The following is a 23,518-nucleotide window of genomic DNA, read 5'->3' as shown; positions in this document are numbered from 1 at the left end:
AGTTACAAGTCAAAATCCTGACCTGCAAGACCTGTTTTCAAAAAGTGTAATAATGCTAACTAAACAGTCTGCTCACAGGAAAAGGCTTGTCCTCCATGAAACACTGCAGATGTAGCTAGGCTGAAGCTAACAAAATTACACTACCTCTGTAGATAGTGCAGCTATATAGCTAACATAGCTAATCTAAAGCAAACAAAGCTATGTTAGCTATGTAAGCAGATAAAGTAGCAAATGTAGCTAAATCTAAAATGGACAAAGTGATGTTTTTTAACTTTAGTTTAGCAGCTACATTACCTACATATCTAGTTAGCTTTAGCTCTGATGCTAAAGCTTACATTGCTAAAAGTAAAGCAAGCATATGGTCTACATTTGCTCATGAACATGAATACGTTGTACGGGCAAATTACGTCACTTCCATTCTGACAGAGGTGGTGTCTCACAGCAGTGGTCTACAAGGGGGGTGTCTGAAATCTGTGGTCTGCTGTCAGACCCTTTTCAGTGCTATTGCTGTTGGATCCGTTTGCTGCTTCAGACAGTGAACCACCAAATCCTCAGCTCCAGAACTCAGGATCTGCTTATAAGCGCTCCTCACAGGAAGATCTTTTATCAAATTGTGAAAGACTGGAGTGTCCAAACTCCACATGGCATATCAACAGGGGTGCCTCATGGGTCAGTGCTTGGTCCCCTCCTTTTCTCGACATAAACCCCCTCACTAGGTGCAATGAAGCGTTCACATAGTTTTTTATATCACTGCTAAGCAGATGATGCCCAGCTCTTCCTATCATTCCGACCGATGACAAAACTGTGTCGGCTCAGATCTTATCATACCTCGCTGATATTTCTGAATGGATAAAGAAACGCTACCTTCAGCTCAACCTGTGCAAGACTGAGCTTGTCATCCTAACCAGTCTCTCCATACAACCACAGATGAATATCCAGCTTCTGTCATACAAACTCATGCCCGCTAAGTCTGCCTCTGACTAATGACCTGTTTGCGTGTCTTGTACTTACTCTCAGAGGTATGTTGCGTTGGAAAAAGTGTCTGCTAAATTAATTTTTCAAATTATAAAATTGAATGAAGAGCACGTCGTTTTGAGTTATGTGCAAATTTCCTCAGAAATAAGCTGAATTAGAATCACATACCCTGCCTTTAGAATGCTACCACTTTCTTATATCTATAAGGGTTTAATCAATGGTTAATAATTTGTCTTTTTATATGCTTAATGTCCTTTTTCCCAAACTAATTCTTACTAATACTACTAACAAAAGGGAAGCAATCATTGCAACACTGCTTTTGTTTAGTCAATGCAGACTTTACTGAAATCCCAGATTTATGATTTCCTGGTTTCTCTCATTCATAAATTCACTTTGCCTGTCTGAGCTGCCATCCTTTTCTGTTTGTGTTTTTTTTTCCCCTGGTTGTTTCTCATTTGTTCACCCATCGTCATGGCAATGACAGTGAGGTCCTGGAGATGCACAGGTCTATCCGAGGCGGGAGTGCCGAGTGCCTGCACACAAACAGGTAAAATGAAAAAAAGACAACAACCACCATTCAGCTTTTTGTTTGATAAAATGTGCCATCTCACCATCATTTACATCCCCATTATACTTTAACAATTCATCTTAACACACCTAATGTTCACATTTTCAAAGCAAACAAGGTGTTTTACTCTTGAATGTACTGTAGATGCTGTAGAGTCAATGTCTGCTTTTTTGCAACTGCATGAGTCAAAAATTAGTGTCACATTGGGGCTTAGTAGCTGTAGCAAGCTCATAAATTCATGTCTGAGTATTGTTTCTATCACAACTGTCAAATACAAACACACAGCACTCTGATTGCTGTGTGAGGGGATTAGTGACCTGCTCGGTGGCTGATCTCAAAGAAGGCAAAGCTCTTTTGATTAATTTCTCTTTTTTTTTTTTCATTTGATGTGCTCACTCACAGCGCTTGTTTACTTTTTTCCCCACCTTTTTTCTTGTCCTGCTTTATGTGCATGATCTCTACTCATACAAGCAGGGGCGTAGGTAGATACAGCAACACACTGCCCCCCAAAATGCCCCTGTTAGTAAACGGTATCCATAAAGACATTTACAGGTAAGCGTTTAGCTTGAAACACAGAGTAGCATTTCCCTTCACTGTGCCTGTGCAGCTTTCCTGGACTCATTTGTGGAGTTGGAGGGTCATTTAGTTGCAACAGTGTCCTCTCAGTGCAACAAATGCCCTGATTTCTCTCAGACCACTGTGCTGCTTGTGCTTGCGTTAATGGGAGTGTGTGCAGAGCTGCTTTGTCATGGTGCTGCTTAAGCTAACTATGTGGTTTGTGTTGCTTTTCCCCCTCTGTATTATGCAATCATTTAAAAAACAGCCCAGTTACCATAAACCATACATTCTTTTCATTACTTTTGACCATTTTCCAAATTATGTATGATGCTTCTTTTGATGGATGGGTTCCTATATGATGGTGGTTTGCATGCCATGCAATTAGATAATTTAACCTGCAAGCTAATGAAGCAAGAACTCAAATTTGGTCAGCTTTTCATCACAGTATGCTCTCTTTCATTGCCATCTTAACATTTCAATTCTATGATGTCAACCAATCTTTGTTTTTAACACACACCTTTAAATGTCACGTGCAGCTGGCTACTCAATAGCATGTGGCTCTATGTTGACACATGAAATCCTTCTAATTTTTCCTCCAGCTTGAAGATAACATGAGGGTATAATATAAACAACTGTAAAATTTACAAGCCACTGCACTGCAAAAACTCAAACATAAGCATGTGCATTCATCCCATTTAGGGACAGAAGTATGTGTCCCAAAAACTCAAATTATTATTGTTGTATTGTTTATTAGGAGGGGCTGCAGGGGTTGGCACTGATGCCTCACAGCAAGAAGGTCCCTGGTTCCCTTCCCAGTCAGGGCCTTTCTGTGCAGAGTTTGCTGCCCCCCCCACGATAAGTGGTATTGAAAATGGATGGATGGATGGATGTTTATTAGGATCCCCATTAGACCTGGCACATGGTTGCAGCCACTCCTCCAGGGGTCCAGAGCAATATTACAAAACCCCAATAATAACATGACATGTCCAGATAAACACCTTAGATTTATAAAGATCAAGATTTACAAAGCAAAAGAATAAGAACTGCATTTCTTGTAATAAGTAGAAATCTGCCGGGGCAAGCAGAGCGGCATCAGGATTACAGCCTTGGATGGGCCCACATACTTCATATTTATGCTGGGCCTATAAATACCAAAGTTGAGACCATTTACCCTTCTTATAGACCCTTGAGAAGTTTTCTGACTTTTACCTGTTGAAATTTGAGTCTCTTTCCTTCACATGTAGCCTTGAAAGGAGGTACATTATTTTTTTTAAGATAGTGCATCTCATCTTAATAAGTAAAGCAAATGCTGTGGCTTTTATTATGCATAATAAGATATATTTTTTATTTTTTTAAACTAGATTTGAGTTTATCAGTGTACTGTGCAGTGGCTAAATTGCATCAAAACCCAACAGTCCTATGGCTTGCACAACTTTTGAGTAAGACCAAACAAAGTCTGGTCTGAATGTGAGTAACTCATGATGGATGAACTACTAACATTGAAGGTGTTTCAGCAGTGTAGGCCTAAGTTATAATGTCAGTCTTACACCGGCCTTCTAATAGGCCTGTCTCCAAAAAATCAATATGGCAATGTATCATCACATGCTCCTTGCTGATACATGTATCAATACAGGTTTTGCAGAATCAATATGGCTGTAAATGATGTGACAGCAGTTTTAAAATGCATATTCCCCATGGTGCAGTGAACATTAAGCCAGCAGATGGCAGCAGATGCTACACTGCATGATGCAGTGCACATTCAGATCTAAAACAAGACTACCGTTAACATTAATAGAACATCTATCAGCAGCCAGCAAAACTAAAAGCAAAACAACTGGACTATTTTTTGTTTCTTCAAACATCAGAGAGTCTGAGTTGAACACTAGTCATGCAATATGCAAGCGCTGCAAAAAACAAGGTAAAACTCTGTAGCAATACTAATCTTCAACTACACACAACACCAAGCTAATTAGCAGTTAGCAACAACAGTGAGGTTTGGCGTTGTGTGCCATCACATCCTGCACTACCACTGAATGATACTGTAAGTTAAAATTTCCCTCAACTTCTGAATGGGATCAAGAGTTCACAAGGAGTACTTTTATGCTCAATTGGAAAGATTTACACTGTGCAGCGTAGTTGAGGCTTCAGGAAGCTGCTTTTATAGTATAGTAGTAGAAGTTACAACAGCAAGAGACAAAAAAGATGCCACTCAAGTTCTAAGAGATAAATATTTTTGTACTTGCTCAGTGATCATGCAAAGTACATTTTATTTACTTCTTGGATCCCTGAGGATCTTAAATTAGTGTTTCAAAGCCAAGGATTCTTAAAACCATGCAGCTATTTGCTGTTACACTTAAACAACAGCTGCTGTAGTAATTTTCGGACTATGTCTCTATGCCTTATATGTCCTCAATGTTTCTATGTTCACTAGCACTACCCCAAACATCAGGTACACTGATACATATCGTAACATGAGGATGTAGGAAATACACAGCTCTACCTCCTTTTAGGTGTAAAGTCCTCCGTAAAATCTTGCTGTCATGGTTTAATGTTTTAAAAAATTGAATAGTTTGAAGGATGACTTGGAGCAGAGGGTTTTACTTGCTGTTTGGTGTCAGCAGAGGGTTCTCTGTGATAGATTACACCCCTCAGAAATGTAAGATGACTTTCTTGATACTGGGGCTTTGGTTTTCCATGAGTGAAGATAATTTCAGTCAATGAAGAACCGTTAAATTACCTCATGTGATTGATGATTTCACCACTTACAGTCACTCTTGTTTTGTTACACTGCCTGTAGCTTTAGAGTGTAGGCTTTAGCTATCACCTAATCATAATAACACCCAATAATCACCTAATTATAATAACACCATCAGCATATTTTTCCTTTTCTTTAACTTTTCTTTTTTTGCTGTTTGTAGATTAACTGCATGTAGATTTAGTCTTTGAAGACAGTAGTCTCCGTCCTTTTTTGAGTCACGGACCAGTTTAAGGAAAGACAACATTTTCATGGGACGGCCATCAATATGTGAGGGATAAATACACCAAAATCATACAAATGGCATAAAAGCAAGGAAAGTGCAGAAACAGTACACCTCACCATAATGCAGAATCAGTGGGTTCGTTACAGTCACCTGTCATAATAAACCCATAATTAAAGTAGGACTCCCGGTATTGTTGTTTAAGTGCAGCTTTTCATTTTCTTGGCTCCACTTCTGTCACTACGTCTTTTCTCCCTTTTATACTCATTTTAGCTAGCTTGTTGGTGAGTTTTGGGTGACTGAGACAAACATCATGACATGTGTCAAGAGGTCAAAAGGTATGGATATAAAAGAGAATCGAGTCATTTTTCAAAATAAAACATCTTTCAGACTGTGATAATCAATAAGATGGAAATAAAATAACTGCAGAAGAAAAGCATGTGGTTTTTTAGAAAATAATGCTGAGTGAAGTACAGAACATTTTGAAATTTTGACCTAAAGAAAACCTCAACAAGTCAAATCCAAGTATATATATTTGATTATCTTATATATTTATCTATAGCACATTTACCTGACAAGCCTTTTACTAGTATTAAGTAAGCATACATGCTAATGGAACAAGCAAAGCTGTGTACTACATAATATATTTGGATATTTATGGTACATTTCACACATTTAACAACACTCAAGACACATTCAAATGATATTTTTCTCATTACAAGCAATGTAGGCTTTATATTTTTGCCTTTTATATCTTGAAATAAGGAGTTAACTGAGTTTTTTGGTAAATGCTGGTCTAAATAGTTTTGATAGGATTATTTTGACTATGAGTTAGATGAATACATGCTTGGTTAGATGCTGTGATTGCAGTGAAGTTGCTAAAATGTTGGTTTTGTTGGCTCTTGCAAGTTTCCCTAAATTTATAGTAATGCAAATCAAAGAGAGCAGCATATAAAACACAGAAACCCACTGGAAAAGTTATAAATGTAAACGTATTAATGGTCAGAATGATGTAAAGGATATGTGAGTTAAAGTTAATGGGTGTAAAATTATCCAAACCATGCAAAAATCATACTTCACTCTAAAGTCTATATCTGATGTTGATTCAAGCATCTTTATTTGCACATCAGTGCATATTCTATACTCTTTCCTTTTTTTTCCTGTGACCCCTAATAAAAAAATCACATAATCATCAGTCTCTATTTCCAGTTTAAACATTTCCTCCATTGCTGTTCTAATCCTACTCATGGCTCTGCTATACATTCAGCAGATGTATAGTAGCTTGGTTTCCTCGACACGTGCCGCCTGGATGGCTTTACATCTGTAGATTGTGTTATATAATCAGCATTACATGTAATCTCCCCCATATATGTGTGTGGGGTCGGTCCACAGGGAGGGCAGGAGGAACCATCTCTACTCTTACATAATGACTTTCTCACTCTGAGGTCGCAGACAGCATGCACTCCATCTGTTTCCAGCAGCCACCATCATCAAGAAAACCCAACTTTGTGTTGCTCCATAATGTGACGATGTGAATTTGGCTTCTTTGTGTCTCCTGCTCCTTTGCAAGCTCGCTTCACGCTCATGTTTCCCCCCCTTTTCACATATTTGATTTCTGCTTATTTCTGTCAGTCGCATGTGTCATGTTTGTTTTCCTTTGCCTTCTCTTGCACATGGGGCTTTCCTCTGACTGTCATGGGTGGGGTTCTGGCACACAGCTCCACCCTCCCTGCATGCCTAAAGGGCAATCCTCCCCCCAGGCAGGAAGGGGGCGGTACCATGCCTCGTAGCATCCTTACACACCGTGTGCTCAGGTTCACTGATGAGGTCACAGTTAGGTAAGAACACAACGTGCAGTGCCTTCCTCCCCTGCCCTCCCTCCTCCCAGACCCGCCGTTTTTTTCTTCCTAACTTTGGGTGACGCACAGAGGCTAAAACATTCACTTGTGTGAGGAGTTGAAGAGAGCCGTGATGTGGGATGAATCTGTGAAAGATAAGGAGCATAAATATAAAATATACATGGGAATAATCAGAGTTAGATAACAAACAAGTGCATTTTTTAAAAGAAATACATAAAAGATATAAATGACAGACTTAGGAATTAACTGTTAAAATATGAAGAGTAAAATGATGTTGAAACACTACTAGGGCTCTTTATGATATCATTTTTAAAAAATATTTTATATATTATACAACATATATGTTTTTATTTTTCTTTAATTCTTCAATTATTTTAGAATTTTCATGTTTTCAAATTAAAATTTTTTATGATTTTGTTTATTTTAGTTGTGAGTTATATGCTTCTGCACACAGTGCATGTTTTTTTAATTTCATTTTTATTTTTGTTTATATTATTTTAAATCTATCACTTTTAACCCTTGTAAGTTAACCATTTTTTAAAAGGTAATAATAATAATAATGAAAAATGTGAAACGAAAGAGAAGATAACATATACACACAAAATAAATGAATATACAGATGTAGCTATTAGAAATATAAATATTTATAGATATAAAAATACAACTAGTAAATGTGTAAATAATTTACAGTATTTTTTTAATGTCAGCATTTATTTATCTTTTTTCTCCCCTTTTTTATTGATTTGGTTTATTTGTTATTTCTTGATTTTACTCTTCTCATTTTTTTTTTTAACTTTTAAATTATTCTCAAATCTTTTCTTTTCTTATATTAAGTATTTAAACTTCCAGTCTGTGGATTCTGCTGCTGCGGAGGCTTGCAAACAGGACAATAATGTGTAGAGATGCCTGCTTAGCTCTGCATGTCTCTACCTACCCTCACCCTCCACCGCCAACTTCCTGGTTCTCATTGTAGCGACCCACAATACATTCTGGGGTCATTTGCAGCATCAACCAGGACGGCCACTTTTAACAGCTTTTCTCACTAATTATGAGAAAATCAGGAGTGTACATAAGGGCGCCTGCATGACATAAAGCACAGACGATGGCAGACAATAATTGTGGTCTGAAACAAGAAAGCAGAACAAAACATGAATGATATACAGCAGCAGAACAGCAGCTCCCAGCAGCAGTTCCCATTTAATTTGTAATATTCCCAATAGCTATGTAGGCGCTAGTCTAATGGAAATATTCAGTGTTTCCACTGCAACAGTAAACATTGAGTGTATTGTCATAGCAGCTCCGTCGCAGCCATAACAAGACAATGACTGTTAGAAGTATATAAATGAAGGATTTCACTGTCTTTGAAATAGTAATAGATAATAGAGGTTAATTCTGAACCAAAAATATCTATACGGCAATATTAATTTAGTTTTAATAAATGTAGACCATGTGAAAAGGAGTAGAAGAGTGTATTTTTTAAAGAAATAGAATAAAATCAATATATACAGAAATCCAAAAACAAATGTTGAAACCATTTGTAATATATGTAACGTTACTTTCTTTCTTTTTCAGTTTTGTTTGACTACATCCTTTGAAGATGTTTACTTCATCGTTTTCAGAATTAATCGATTTATTTATTTATATATCTATTGATTATTGTAATTCTTTAGCCACCTTAACCTTGCCCCCATGTTACTTTGCATGACATGTGGGCATGGTTTCTCGTTCCTTCTTTCTAACTGGGACTTTGCACAGTGACAATCTGCTAATCTTGATTATTTGAGCGATTTGGAGATTAAAATATGTAAACTCCCACCTGTTATGCCTGAAATGGAATATTATCATTATTCCTCTGCCATCCACTGGAGAGGAAAAAAATGAAGAAATTGCCTCAAATAAGGTACACTGGTTACTTTAGCTAAGTTTATTAGCTTCATATCAGTATTTACATAGTAATAAGGACAAACATGCTCCACTAAAGGAGGAGGGACACGACTTTATAAACTCCAAACAAAATGTCAAGCCCAGTTGGAGCTTTAACATTTCTCTTTTTAGTTTTGCTGAAATAATTATTACACCAACTAGTCCCTCTTTAAATACATACATGAACTACATAAAATGATATTCCAGAGTTAATATTATATTCTTATTTAAAGAATAAAACCCTTGACGCATTCAGATGGTAATGTTATGTTAAAACACCATTATAAGAGACACGTATTTAACTTTGCCTAGTTGTTAATACCGCAACCAGAGTGACAGGTACCAGGCATTTCAGAAAATTTTACTCATAACTTTGAGTTTATTACAACATTTATCTAGATGTTTGATTAAATTCACATTAGTAAGTCACTGGGACAAATTCTTGTTGCTGTTATTGTTGCTGTACCTGAAGATCCACCCATGGTCATAGCTACAGTAGACTCCCAGGAATAAGGTGGATATTTCAGCTATTTTGTTTGTTGTTGTTGTTGTTGTTCTTTTACGGTTCCGATTTTTTTACTTCTTTTATAAAGAAAAGGAAAGCACCTGAGTATTATGCGTTCCAAAAAAAAACATCATAATCATTATATATGGAAACCTAAGCATAAATAATAAAAAAGAGAATGCTTGCAGTTGTTTTATATTTTGTTTATTCCACATTTTCTACTTTTAATTTATGTCTCCATTCTCTCATTTTAACTTACTTATTCTTTTTTAAAATTTGCTCTTTTAATTTGTTTTCACATGGCAAACCTTCCTTTCCTATTGTTTTATTTTGGAGCCCATATGATTCCGTCCTGGCAGAGCATTAAATCAACACTGCTCTCTAAGCCCTTGTTGTCGTCCATGTGAGGCTTTTTGTCCTGGAAATATTAAGTGCAGTGTCATGCGATGGCACAGAGCCAACCATCTGTTGAAAGAAACTGTTGTCACAGAGCAGCGTGACGTGACAGACATGCAGCTGTGAGCCTCCTCCTCCTCACCCATTCACCCCCCCCCCAACACACTCACAAGCAGTCCCCGCTCCCACTTAGACCTGGTTCCCATGGCAACCCACCAACCTCCCATCTGAGTGGTCTCGCAGTGTATGGCCGCGAGGAATGACTGCCTATGATAAATGGAGATACAGAATCAGAGCCATTACATGTTTCTGCACCGTCTGATGCATTTTCTTCGTCTCCTCTCTCTGTCCTTTTTCTTAACCACACATTATCCTCCTCTCTCTCACTTTCCTCCCATTTTCTTTTGTCTACCTCCTACTCATCACACTTTATTCTCAATCTCTTCCTTTCATGCCTGGATCCTCTGTCCTTGTACATCTTGTCTCCATCTCTATTTTCCTCTCCTCTGTCTCTTTCTCTCTGCTGCCATGTTGTGGCGATGCAGCGACCTGCAGCCGTCGTTGGACAGAGTGAGGAGTGCCAGCACCACCTGTCTCAGACCAGACACCAACTTTCACCCCTCTGACAGAGACAGGTATTAAATTAAACACTATGATGCACATACTTTTTAAATTTTATTGTAGTAACAAGGAATATTCTAAATTCTCAGTAGCAGCTTTGAAATCAGTTGCAAGCCTGAATCATCCAACATTTGTTGCATGCTCTCACTCCAGCTCATGCCATGTGTCCCTCTCATACATGAATGAATTTGCCATTGTACACGTTGAAGCATCTACCTTTGGTTTGAATTTTAAATCTTTAAAATTAATAAAAGCTGTGAGACAAAAACAATCCTGAGGGGTTTGGCACATAGACTAAGCAGAGCTGTTCAGTCTCCAGTTTCAGATTTTGAATAGAAATATAGAAAATGATGGCAGCTCCTTGATAGTCAGGTTTTTGTGTATGCAGCAGAATCAGTCCGTATGGAGAGCTGAATAAACATGTTGCTAACAAAACCTTCTCAAAGACAAATTTTAACTTGTGCAACATATCTGCTTGATGCAAGAGCCTGTCAGGCTATAGATTTTTTGACTTCTATAAAATAGTCAAAAATAAGCATTCAAGCGCAATAAAAAAAAAATGAAGTTGTTTTTTCTGCTCTTGAAGAAAGAATGGCAAAGCTTGAATTTTTGCAAATAAATTTCTCGTAGTGTAGAAGAAAATCTGATTAATTCCTGGGCTCATTTTACTGAGGCCTTAGTGTAACTTAGTATTTATAATTACACTAGACTCATCTGAAACAGATGCACTAAGGACTCCTGGGGGATGTGTTGACCCAAGAGCTGACACTGTTAATTTGAAGATATTCCTCTCGATGGGGGGCTGGAGTGAATTTCTCTTCTCTTAATCTGCACACATGTTGCTTATTTAGCTGTTAACAATGCAATGCATGGAGGCTAAAGGTCAACTTTAGCTTCTGCTGTATACACAGGATCCCCAAATAATTTCTCTCTGACATCTTCTCCTGGTATTCCTGCCTTGGAATGCTCCTCCCTCACCCTCCCCATCCTCCCCTCTAGGTGCTCCATCTCTTTACCCCACAAGACTCCCCCCAGCCCCAGGATCTTAGTAGAACATGTGACCACTGATGAAGACAGGTATACCAGACCTGCCTCTTCTGCTGTCCCCTCCTTTTAAACCTTTGCCCTCCTGCTTTAAGTGTTGAACTAGGGCTGGGCAGTATGGACCAAAAGTCTTATCTCAGTATTGTTTTAGCTACACAGTGATACGAAATACAAAAATCTCAATTTTTTTCTGTTTAAAAAAAAGGTTTTCATGACACCAGAATGACAAAATGTAATATGATTTTAGTAGAAGTCAAACCATATTTGAACCTGTTTGATAACAGCATCAAAAATAGTTGTCCCAGACCCCCAATAATGGGAAAGTTTTCATCTTTACTGTGTGATGATATCCATTTCTTTCAGCAAAGTCAACCATGTATAATTTCTGTGCAGCTGAGTTGCTCTTTCAGTAAAATCTGTGTTCACTGTAAGGAGTTTGCGCCTACTAGATATACACTTTATGGACAAAAGTGAAAAGTAAATCTGTGCCCATTTATTGTGTAGAGCATTTATGAGGTCAGGCACTGATGTTGGACGAGAGGACCTGGCTCGCATTTCCATTTGAGTTCATCCCAAGAGTGCTTGATAGGTTTGAGGTCAGGGTTCTGCAAGTTAGTTAAGTTCTTTCCCACCAAACTCATCAAACCATGCCTTTATGGTCCTCGCTATGTGCACTGGGGTAAAATCATGTTGGAATAGAAAAGGGCCTTCCCCAAACTGTTGCCACAAAGCTGGAAGCATAGCATCATCAAAATGTCTTGGTATGCTGAAGCATTCACTGGAGACAAAGGGCTTAGCCCAAACCCGGAAAAACAGCCCCAAACCATTATCCCTCCTCCACCAAACTTCACGTTTGGCACAGTGCAGTCAGACAGGTAACGTTCTCCTGGCATCTGCCAATCCCAGACTCGCCCATCTGACTGCCAATCAGGGAGGCGTGATTCATCACTCTACAGAACACATTTCAACTGCTCCACAGTCCAGTGTGAGTTTGCTTTACACCACTCCATCCAACACTTGGCTATGCACTTGGTGATGTGAGGCTTGCATGCAGCTGCTCAGCCAGGTGCATAGTTTTTTGCTAACATTAATACCAGTGGAAGCTCAGAACTCTTCAGCTATGGAGTCAGCAGAGTGTTGGGGACTTCCGCTTTGTTGCTTAGTTGCTGTTGTTCCTGAATGCTTCCATAATATCACGTTCAGTTGACAGTGGAACATCCAGCAGGGATGAAATTTGACTGTTTTATTGCATCCATCACAGCATCACACTGAAAGTCACTGAGCTCTTCAGAATGACAGGTTTAGTAACACATATGTTTGCAAATAGAGACTGCATGGCTAAGTGCTTGATTTTATACACTGTGGCAGCAGGTCTGACTAAAACATCTGAATTCAGTAATTAACAGCCATGACTTTTGTCCATATAGTCTAGTATGGTAGTAGTGCATACTGCTGGTGGTGATTGTTGTAGCTCAGATTTACAGTCTGTGAGTCGCTCCACTCTCCTCCACCTGCCACATGTTGTCTTTAACTGAGAAGCCCATTCCATCAAGTCAGCGCTCCACAAGGTAACATTATACTGAGGTTGTCAAAATACAATACAGTACGATATGATACACTTCATAGTCCCCCTAGGACAGTGATAGTCAACGTGTGGCTCTTGAACCACATGTGGCTCTATTATGTCTTCATTTGAAATATTATTCCCTCACGAACCCTTTAATAAGGGAAACTATGACCTCAGAAATTAGCCATTGCAAGTCCCATCAATCAATTTTAATCTCAACATTTATACAGCTGGATTTAATTGTCAACTTTTATTTTTTGTCTGTATGTTTCCATTGCCCTAATTTGCATTTTTTTTTTGCCATTTTTTACATTTTTTTCGCCGCTTTTAGTCTATTTTCACTACTTTAAGCCCACTTTTGCATTTTTTGACACTTTTTGCCCAGTTTTACTATATCTATCCCACTTTTGCCACCAGTTTTTGCCTCTAAATCCTGCTTTTCGCTTATTGCAATTTTTTCCCTTTTTTGCCATTTTTTGACACTTTTCGAGCATTTAAGCTGCGTTTTGCCATTAAATGCCACTGTTTTCATCATTCTTGCCATTCTTTTCTGCTTTTTGACCATTTTCCCACATTAATGGCTATTTTATTCACTTTTACACACATTTTTTGCCATGTTTTTTGGCCATTTTTGCCACCTGTAACTCATTTTTGTTAACTTCTCACCCATTTTTACCACTTTCTACCCTATTTTGTCTCTTTTTTCCCCGTTTTTTCACTTCTCACCCAATTTTTGCCATCTTATGCCTCCTTTTCACCCCTTTTTGCCACTGTTTGACCATTATTTGCCATCTTTAACTTATTTTTATTGCCACTTTATAGTTTTTTGCCATTTTTCACCGCTTACATTGTGGCTCTTGCAAGAATTTGGCTCTTTGCTTTAGTGGGGTAGAGCAACTTTGCCCTAGGGAAATTTGTCTTGGACTCCTGCCATTTAAGTAATAAATTATATCAATAGCAATGACAATCAATGTGTAAACAGAATTTCACGTATCAGTAAAAGAGGCAACACACAACCCACATATATTGCACATACCCTTATTCTCATAGAAATAGTAAAGAAAAATGCGAATAAGTAACAGTGAGGAAAAGAAAAATTTGCAGTAGTCTCACATGCCATGAGTTTCAAAATGATAAAAACCTAAACTATTTTGCGATCGGTTTCTGTAGTCATACTTTCAACCAAAATAGAGAGAGCACTAGCAAAATTACACAAACATGTCAGCAAAATTTGGAGAAATTGGTGCAGCTAGGGAGAAGCGGGGAAAACCCCAAAAGCTGCCAAAGTATTTGTGCGATTTAGAGTAAATTTGTGATCATTTGAATCAATCAATGGTTCAATATTGGGTGTCTTGGACTTCTTTTTTTATTGCTGTGGTATCAAACAGGAATTAAAATCCTTTGATTTTTTCTTATGATGTAAATGCGCATATGAAGTAAAAAAATAAAGTTATCCCTCCTCATTTATCCTAAAGACAATAGATTATCTTGTAATTAATAAGCATGTCACTGTGTGTGGTTCTTACCATAAACACTTTTACTGAGCATTAATCCTGGCATCTTTATAGACTATATAGATAAAGTATAATGTCTTCACTGTGTATCACTTTAAAACGTATTCCTGAATGAAGTCCACATATTGTCCAGCCCTAAGTTAGACCTTCTGCAGCTCAGAGCTCCTTCAGTAGTGTAGATGACGCTGTTGCACAGATCTTGTGATCAGTGTCTCTTTCCCTTTCTTTCCTGTAAATATTTGTGGTCTAATGCTGTGTAATCCCTCCTTTATTCTCCTCCACCTGCTCTTTCTGCTGAGTGCCAGCTCTGATTTTCTAACGTCTCTGTCTTTGAACTACTTTTTCTAACACTGATGCTAGTGTGAAAAAAACAATATGCACTTCTCAGGTACATTGCTTTAAAAAACACAAAACCTCACCAAAATCTAAGTGTTTTACCTTTTATCCCATCAGTCCTTGTTCAGTTTTTTTCATTCTGTGGGTCGTCATTCTCCATTTCGTGTTTTTTTTTTCCTTCTCTTTGTGTCTGCTGTTTACCAAAACAGGCAGTGTAGCAATTCATCAAGTCCAAACTGTCACAGGGGCAGCAGAAAAAGTCTGGAAGGAGATAGGTAAGCTGGTTCATTCATTCCTTCGTTCATTTACTCATTCATTTTGTTTTTGATCTCTTCTTTTAATGTTTCATCTTTTTTCAGTCTGGGGGATGATACCTGACTGTCAGTGACTGATGGTCAAAGCTGAAATATTGATTTTTTTGTTTTGTCTTTTTAAAAAGGCTTGTTGAGTGCCTGAATGTGAGTTCAAATTAAAAAAAAACCCCTCATATTACACTTAACATTACTGGAATATTATGTAAAGCAACCTACAAAAAAGACTACAAGAGAACAGGACCAATCCTGTGCAGATTTTCAGTGTAAGCAGTTGTTTGCTGATTCTATAGATGCTCCTCGTGGCTTGAATGTGTCAGGAGTTGTTCACAAGTTTTCTTTCATTTAAAAAAAATTAGTAAAGATATGGTGATTAGATACAGCTATTCTGTTAATATCAAATGATCAAAGTTCTCTACAGGATGGGCTAGGTTATGGTGAAAATCAGATTGGAAGCCCTCAGTGCTGCCAGAAATAGAGACAGGAAACATGGAGAGAGAGAAAATTGGTGGGTGGGGGGGGTGTTACCAAACATGCGATTAGATCCCACAACTAGTGCATTGAAGACTACAGCCTCAGTTTATGGGCGATTACTCTACCAACTGAGCTAAACCGCTTCATGACATTGTTACTTTTTCTAACTTATTATTCAGCCATGCCTCTGGTAATATTAAAGGGCATCCAGAACACACCTGGGTTGTGTGAATCCTCCTGTTGTCCTCGGCCAAGCTTATTTGGCTACTCAGTACTACTTACATTACATGCTTTACTTCAGCCTCAATTTATGGCCCAAACAAAAAAGCCAAAAGGCCAAAAGTTCTGCACAGTAGTAGTAGTAAGTTGGCTCCAAAAGCCAATCAGAGCCAGGCCAGTGTGACTAATGTTGAACCAGAGGCTGTCACTAATACCACTAAGAAAATTCTGAAGTATTGTAGAATTTGAAAGAAGAAGTTTACAAAGTTAGAACATTAAAGGAAGTATAATGGTGCAGATTTATGCAATTGTACTGATTAAAATGACCAGATGTACACTTGTAACTTCAGTAAAAAACAGTTTGTCACAAACAGTAAACCCCTTAAAGCCTGATAACTCAAATATTAGCCAGAGAATTCCCATTTTTTGGAACTGAAATGTTTATTTAACCTTCTACCAAAATCCCAAAAAGAAAAAATGCAATGAAATTTCACATATTTCTTTTTTGTATCACATTTAATACATCAGGCATTTTTGTCAACTGATAATGCAGTGGAAGGAAATTTTTATCATTTTTCTGATTGTATTCAGAAGCTTTTTTATGTAATTTATTGATCGCGTTGATTAGATAGAGATCTCATAAAAGTGTGTTTCAAATATGATACAATAGGCTTTAAAGGGTTAAAGAAAAAAAGTAATTAATAGTGTTGATCTGATTAGACAGAACCCTCTCCAAGAACAGACTTGATTGGTCCAAATACCACATTAATTAACTACAGAAGCGCCGATGCGTCCATACATTTTATTTTACTCTGTTGGACTGCAGTTGTTTTCTCAAGATCTCAACTTATTTATCACATTATCATGGGAAAACAACTTATTTTTCCCATAGTTACAACCTAATGTCACTAGTTTTCTAATGATCTAGGAACAGTCCCACATTTATCGGGGAAACCGGCATTTTTTTTCATGGAATAATGAGATCAATTTGTCAAGATTAGGAGAAAACCACTGAAATTATTATTTATGGGCTTAGGGGTTCTATAAGCTGCTTCACAACTTGAATCTTGCTCACTTTGGTTGTGTAAAAATCTGTATTCAACAGTTAACAGTGATCTTAAGGAGCTTTTTTTACCCTATCGTACAGAGCAATGCTGGCTGTTTCCCTCTGAGTTTGTTAGGCTAAGTTAGCAGACAGCTGGTTGTCCTTTGTGTTATCATAAAGACACGAGAGTCGGTCCTAACTCACTGCAGGAAACCCAACAAGTCTGTGTGAATAAAAGTTACTCTTTTGCTCCAGTAAAACTTTTATTGTGTCATATCAAGAATGATAAAAAAAAAGAAGTAATATCTAGTTCATTTTATGCAGCCTGGCCACTGCATTGATAAAGATGTTTGTTTATGTTGATGTAGGGTGAACAAGATTTATTAGAATAAAGATTTATATGCACTGTCTGCATATTCTTATCATAATGGACCTCAATCTAAAAAGCAGACACCAAACTGAGTTACATGCATTTTTTTCTATGTTTTGTTTATGTTTTATTTGCTGATGGCAGTCGAATCCAGCCCACCTCTATCCTGAGGGGCAGTAGGGGGAGAGGGGGCCCGCTGAGGCCGTTTGGGCAGACAGCCCTGGCCGGGCCCTGCCCAAATTCACCACGTGTAGACAGGTGCATGCTACAGCCATAAAACAAGCCTCTGCTCTCCTGTGTGCTCATTTCCTCTGTGTTAATGTGTGTGGTGAAATAATGTATGCACAAGTACCACTGAAAAATAGTTTATGGTACACATGTTTTTTATTGTAACATATTAACAGATACATAGGGCTGTACTGTGCATACTGTCTGGTGCCTCCTCCTTGACTCCTCCTGCTCTTTTTCCTGAACATTTTCCTCTTCAAACATGACTTCTGACCCTCACAAATAAATCAGCAGTGTTTTGTCTGGGTGGTTCAGTTTGGGTTTTGCATTAATCAGTGATGAATACTGCTGTAATTATGTTTTTTCTCCTTTTTTTTTTCCATCTCCTTGTGTATTCATGTTCCTGTCTGTCAGACACCTTCATGGCAGCCCTTCTCCAACGGGGACTCCCTCCTCAGGTCGCAGGGGCCGGCAGCTGCCTCAGCTTCCTGCAAAAAGCAGCAGCATAGAGCAAGGTGAGGCGTTTACAAAGATTATTCTAAGAAGTTTAGGGCTCTCCAGAGTGTTAATGCTCATAGCAAATACAATATTGCAAGTGCATTTGTGAACTAGTATTTTAAAGCTTGGAAAGTCTTTAAAAGAAGCTGTGTTTTTTTTTTCTTTCTTTTTGGTCAGAACTTAGTTTATTTTTATGAATTAGTTTATATTTGTGTTTTGCTCTAAATGAGGCAACAATTTCCCATTATTAGAGAGCCCTTGAAACTAGCAACATTGCCCAGAAATGTTTAGAAATAAGTAGTTATGTTTAGATTAATTTGGAAAAGGCAGATTTTATATGAATACAATTGTTTGCAGGAAATGGAGTCACCCCCTGCTGGCCAAAATAATAGAGGCATAAGACATAGACATTTTCTTTTATTTTTGAAACAAGAAGCCATTTTCACTTCTTTTACTAGGTCTTAGTAATTCTCATTATGTTTTAATATGAGAAAATTCTATCTTTAATATGTTAGAGTAGAAAATGGTTAAGTTTTCCTGGCTAATAGCTGATAGATCGGTCGTTACAGCATGTAAACAAGACCAACAAAGGAATTATTATTTGGGGTTTTTTCATTGGTGTTTTATTTAAACAGGCCTTTTCTCATTGGGATAAATACATCTCTTTTAGAAGGAAATTCTGGCCAAGACTGCAGCAAACAAACAGAAGACCAAAACAAATAAAGATAACATCCGTCAACAAATCAGCAGCGTGCAACAGTAAAACATGAGCATGCTCTGGTCAAACGATCCTTAATTCTAGTTTTTAAATCTTCTAATCTGATAGATCACTCTAGTCTGAGGTGACCTGGCAGCTCAGACCATGATGATGAAGCAAAAATGTCAAAGTCTCTTTTACCAAGGACAGAGGGAGTGTTATGCACATGTTTAGGGGGGGTAGGTGTGCAGCACAATAATAAAGATGATCCCTCCAAAAAGGCTGGATCAAATGTTTACCAATTAACAAACATTTCTATTTCTGTCACTCAAAGTTTACACTAACAACTTTAATCAAAAATTTGATAAAATGAGATAAAGTGGCAGTTCAGTCTTACTGCTCTCAAACAAAGTTATTACCCAGAAATGCAAGTTACCAATAATAGAAATAGACTCTATGACAACTCACAAAAGTAAAAAAAAAAAAAGTTCAAAATCAGATGAAAAGGTTTGGAGGCTGAGAGTTAACAATGTCTGCAGACTGCTGCATTTAAAAGCTGTGATGCTGCCAGGGGGCCAATCCGATGCTCACTCCACCCTCCTGTTGGACCCAATCCACCAGCCACTGCACTCCACCTGGGGACCAACAAAGATCCACTCAGATGACAGACCACATACTCCCAAATACACAGACTGAACAAAACTCCAAACACACAGAGAGGACTCGCTTGAACACAAAAAAGATCGCAACCTCCACAGTACACAAGATTTCATCCACAGTTATGCTGATGACACACAGCTATATCTACCAGTGAAACCACATAATACAAACCTTCAGACCTCACAATCTGTCTTAAACATATTTCAAAACCACTGTCCACCAAATAGACATTTTAATCATCAGTTCAGATAAATTTCACCCTGGAATAAAGTCCTCCCTTGGTTCCTTGACAATAAATAGTAACATCCAAAAACATCCTGTCCTGTTATCACATTAGAAATATCACCAGAATAAGATCAGTACTAACAATTGATGACACGAACTATTATAAATACTTACAGAAAGCTGCAGATATTTATGCTTTTATCTCTTCATGACTGGATTACTTTAATGGCCTATAAACAGGTTTTAGTAGATCGCCTCCTGGAAGTGCAAAACTCAGCAGAAAGACTGTTAAAAATCAAGATTGGAGAGCATATTACTTCTGACCCTCCACTAGCTCCCCATTTCTTTAAGGATTGATTTTAAGATTTTACTTGTTATTCATGGTCTGGCCCCTGAATATTTATCTGATTTATTCTTCTGTTGTGTTTTTTTCTGCTGCACAAATGTAGGTTTTTTGTGGTTATTTGTTCACTCATGAGAAACTTAGATTTGGCAGGGCTGACTGTGGAAAATTCTGTCTGACTCTCCCAGCATCCTTCATGAAAGCACTGAATGTACTATAAGTGTACATCCTGCTCCATCTAGTGTCAGAAACCAAAACCTGCAACTTCAGAGTACTCATAATCTCTCTTGCTGCAACCACATCAGTTTCTCTTGTTATTCTGACTTTATTTGCCTCTTTTTGTTGTCCATGTCCCTTCTTTGTCACACCGTGCTCATATCTCTGTTTCTCTCAGCTCTTGCTGTAGAGGAGCGAGCCCGACAGCTGCAGATGAAAGTACATCCCTACCGGCCTTCAGCCTCCCACGACCCTGAGATGGACCTCAAGACCAAACGGGAGGTCAGCGTCTGTACCCTCCAGAAATCATTCACAGTCTTTCCTGAAACTCCACGACATGATAATGAAATCTGTCATAATCTCTCCTTCCCCCTCCTGTTTGTGTCCGTAGATGTACGCAGAACAGCGGCGTAGCAGCGACAACATGTCGGCCAGGTCATCAGACAGTGATAGGAGTGATATGTCAGCCCTCTCCCGTGCCAGCAGTGCCTCCCGACTCAGTAGCACCAGCTACATGTCCATCCAATCAGAACGACCCGTGTCACGACTCAGGTCAGTCCTTACTGGCGATTTTGATGTGTTTAAGTGAAATGTTCAGGGTGGTTTGGATGGAGGTTATAGTTTTAATATGCATGCTGATCTGTGTTTGTGTTTCTGTTTATTTCTGCATGCCAATGCCTGCATGCTTCTGTCCTGCTGCATGCTCTCTCCTCTATCCTCTCTAACACTCAAACACAAAACACTGGGAATTCAAACTGGACTGGACTCAGATCCAAGTCATTAGAGGAGGAGAAGAAAGACAGGAGGATTTCATGGGGGGTGGATGGAGAGGAGGAGAGAAGGAAGGCAGCAGGGAAGAGAAGGTTCTCTGCAGAGTTGAAACGAAGAAGACACACTGTAGCCGGGGACACGAGGGACTCCAGGTAAAGATCAATAAAGCCAGAATAGTGAATTCACTGACGATGGCAGACCATCCATCTTCTCACCGTACAACCAAGAGAGAGAATCCCCAAATCCCAACCTGTTTAAGACAACAGCACTCAATGGAAAACTTTTAATCGGAGCAATTATAGACTATTCCATATTGATCTCTGAGGAGAAGTTTGTTTCCTTAGCTTGACTTGACCAAAGGGAGGTCAAAGGTCAGCTCTAGCTTGTAGATGTAAAGATTCTTGGTCAGGGACACTTGAGTATGTAAATTCCAGCACCAGGTGGTTCTCAGTCTAAACAACAACTCATGGTAGTGATTCCTTCTTTCTAAACCCCCTACACTTCAATAAAAACAAACTCCAGATACACCATAGTCCATTTATAACCTGCATGACCCGGGGTGTGTCATTACTAAAGGGGCCAACGTGTTAAAGAGGGCCTCGGTCTATGTACTGACTATTTATTACTGTCTCTGGCATTTCCTGTTTGCTGTTTATAAATTTAGACAGGGTAGACTGCAAAAACTAAATTGCCCTGGATAAATAAAGTTCTCTGAATCTGAACCTGGTCTAGATAAATTGGGGGACCTTTTAAATGCACATCTGATAGCAGAGTAATTGTGGGCAGCACAAACAGCCTCTTCTCGCTGCTTGCTTACGTCATGACTCTGCAGTGCCTGAAAGTACTGCCCCTCGACGCTGATTGGTCCTGTCACGTTTTAACGGGGCCAAACGTTTCAGATGGGAGCTTTGCAAGATTTGCCAGAAAGAAATACAGAAACGGGAGAATCCATCTGCTTTGCAAGGTTAAGCGAAATTGTCATGTTGAGTCAAATCAGCTGATAACTCTACAGACCCAGTGTATTATTTTGTGCTTAGGGACACTTTAAGATTTTAAACATTATGAGAATTATAGTTGGCTAAAAGTGTTGATAAATCAGGTTTGAGAAAATAACTGACAGAAGCTTTAGGGTAATCCGAATTTGGTCTTAAGAAATAGAAAGTGTAATGTTGTATAATGAGTCCACGGATTTAGGCAGTAGGAAAGGTGGTTTAAATAACCATGCAAAGCAGATGAATTTGCTAGACTTCATCTGTCTTCAGCCAATCAGCATGATTTAAGGAGATCGAAGCAGTAGTTATGGGTGGGACTTAGTTGTACAAGACGTTTACAATAGCTGCCTCCCTTACGGTAATTCGCACAGATGTAGCTACAACATGACGACTGTTTTATCAGTTCTGGACCAGAATTCTGTATGAAAGAAAAAATAAAACAACACTTAAAGCTTTTCATGATGGAAAAGATGTTTTTGCTCTTTTGCCTGGATCACCCTCTTCAGCATGAGTATATGAGAGTTACTGCGCATGGTTAGTGGTTGTATACAATGGCTACAAGTGCAGTGATTAGCTCGGACTTAGCCACAGCTGCAGTTTTGTCAAAACTGGACAATTTTTCTTTTGGTCTGCTTCAGCATGGGTTTGCGACAGGCGCAGTTTAGTTGTACTGTAAGCTGACAACAATGGCTGCCACCAGAGTAGCCATTAGCTTAGATGTAGCTTTAGTATAGGGGCATTTTTGTCAGAAGTAGACCACATTTCTTTATGAACTGTAGAGCAACAAAGCACTGAAAGCTTTTCAAGATGGAAAGATGTTTTCACCCCTTTGCTAGCCTGCTTTGGCATGAATTGAAATAGTTATGGGGGGTGTTGTGGTGTGTCCAGCACAAGTATCTTTGTAGAAATTGCATTAATTCAGAATATGTTTAGAAAACACACCTTTGAAAAATTGATGGCCAGCAACATAGATGACATATTAACCACATTTCAAATTATATTACATCAAAATTAAAATGCAAAAAAAAACAAAAAAAAAAAACCCTCAAACTGAGCTGAGTTGATACAATAAATAAATTCTAAGATTCCATGGTTCTCTATATGTGCACTCAAACAGACACACACACACACAGTAGGCATGTGCTGACAGGGACAAACGACCCAATCCCAGTGGTCCTCAGTCGGCCAGCTGGTGATGATGAAGTGCAGCTTATTAGCCGCTAATGCATCGAGGTCTGGAGGAGGAAAGAAAGAGCAGGCTCCTTTATGGCCTTACCACGGATCAATCCAAACATAGCGTTATAAAAGCACAACCCCACGGCCTCCGACACACTTTTTATCAACATGGATGCGAAATAGAGAAAAAAAGAATCATTTTTAGATTTTTCCTCACTTTACATTTTAGAAAATCTTTGATGTTTTAAAAAAAAAATCACTACTGCATAAATATTGCCAATTATTCTGTTGGCTTAAATAAAGTGTGAGATTAGAACTTGGCTATAAAGTCACTTAAAAAAAACAATGCTTCAGTCAATAGCCAAGCTCCATCTGCCTGTCACTAGTTTTTAAAACCTAGAATATTTCCCACTGAGCTAAAAGTACCTCAACGTGGTTTGGTTGCTTTA

General features: G+C 38.5%; 1 protein-coding gene across 10 annotated transcripts in view; it reads left to right on the top strand.

Moving 5' to 3' along the window:
* The window catches only part of rims1b (regulating synaptic membrane exocytosis 1b), a 136,097-nt gene that overhangs the window by 98,600 nt on the left and 13,979 nt on the right, over positions 1–23,518 (top strand). For 4 of the 10 annotated variants that reach the window (XM_041784905.1, XM_041784904.1, XM_041784903.1 and 1 more), the window contains 8 exons: positions 1,460–1,522; positions 10,308–10,397; positions 11,383–11,460; positions 15,054–15,119; positions 17,408–17,521; positions 17,906–18,006; positions 20,309–20,412; positions 20,522–20,682. In XM_041784905.1, the coding sequence (XP_041640839.1) occupies positions 1,460–1,522; positions 10,308–10,397; positions 11,383–11,460; positions 15,054–15,119; positions 17,408–17,521; positions 17,906–18,006; positions 20,309–20,412; positions 20,522–20,682 (777 nt within the window). The remainder of the gene's footprint in view (positions 1–1,459; positions 1,523–10,307; positions 10,398–11,382; positions 11,461–15,053; positions 15,120–17,407; positions 17,522–17,905; positions 18,007–20,308; positions 20,413–20,521; positions 20,683–23,518) is intronic. The other 6 variants (XM_041784906.1, XM_041784907.1, XM_041784908.1 and 3 more) reach the window with 6 other exon arrangements.

Source organism: Cheilinus undulatus, linkage group 4 (assembly GCF_018320785.1).
Source record: "Cheilinus undulatus linkage group 4, ASM1832078v1, whole genome shotgun sequence".
Lineage (NCBI taxonomy): Eukaryota > Metazoa > Chordata > Actinopteri > Labriformes > Labridae > Cheilinus > Cheilinus undulatus.
This window is presented reverse-complemented; position numbering and strand designations above follow the sequence as displayed.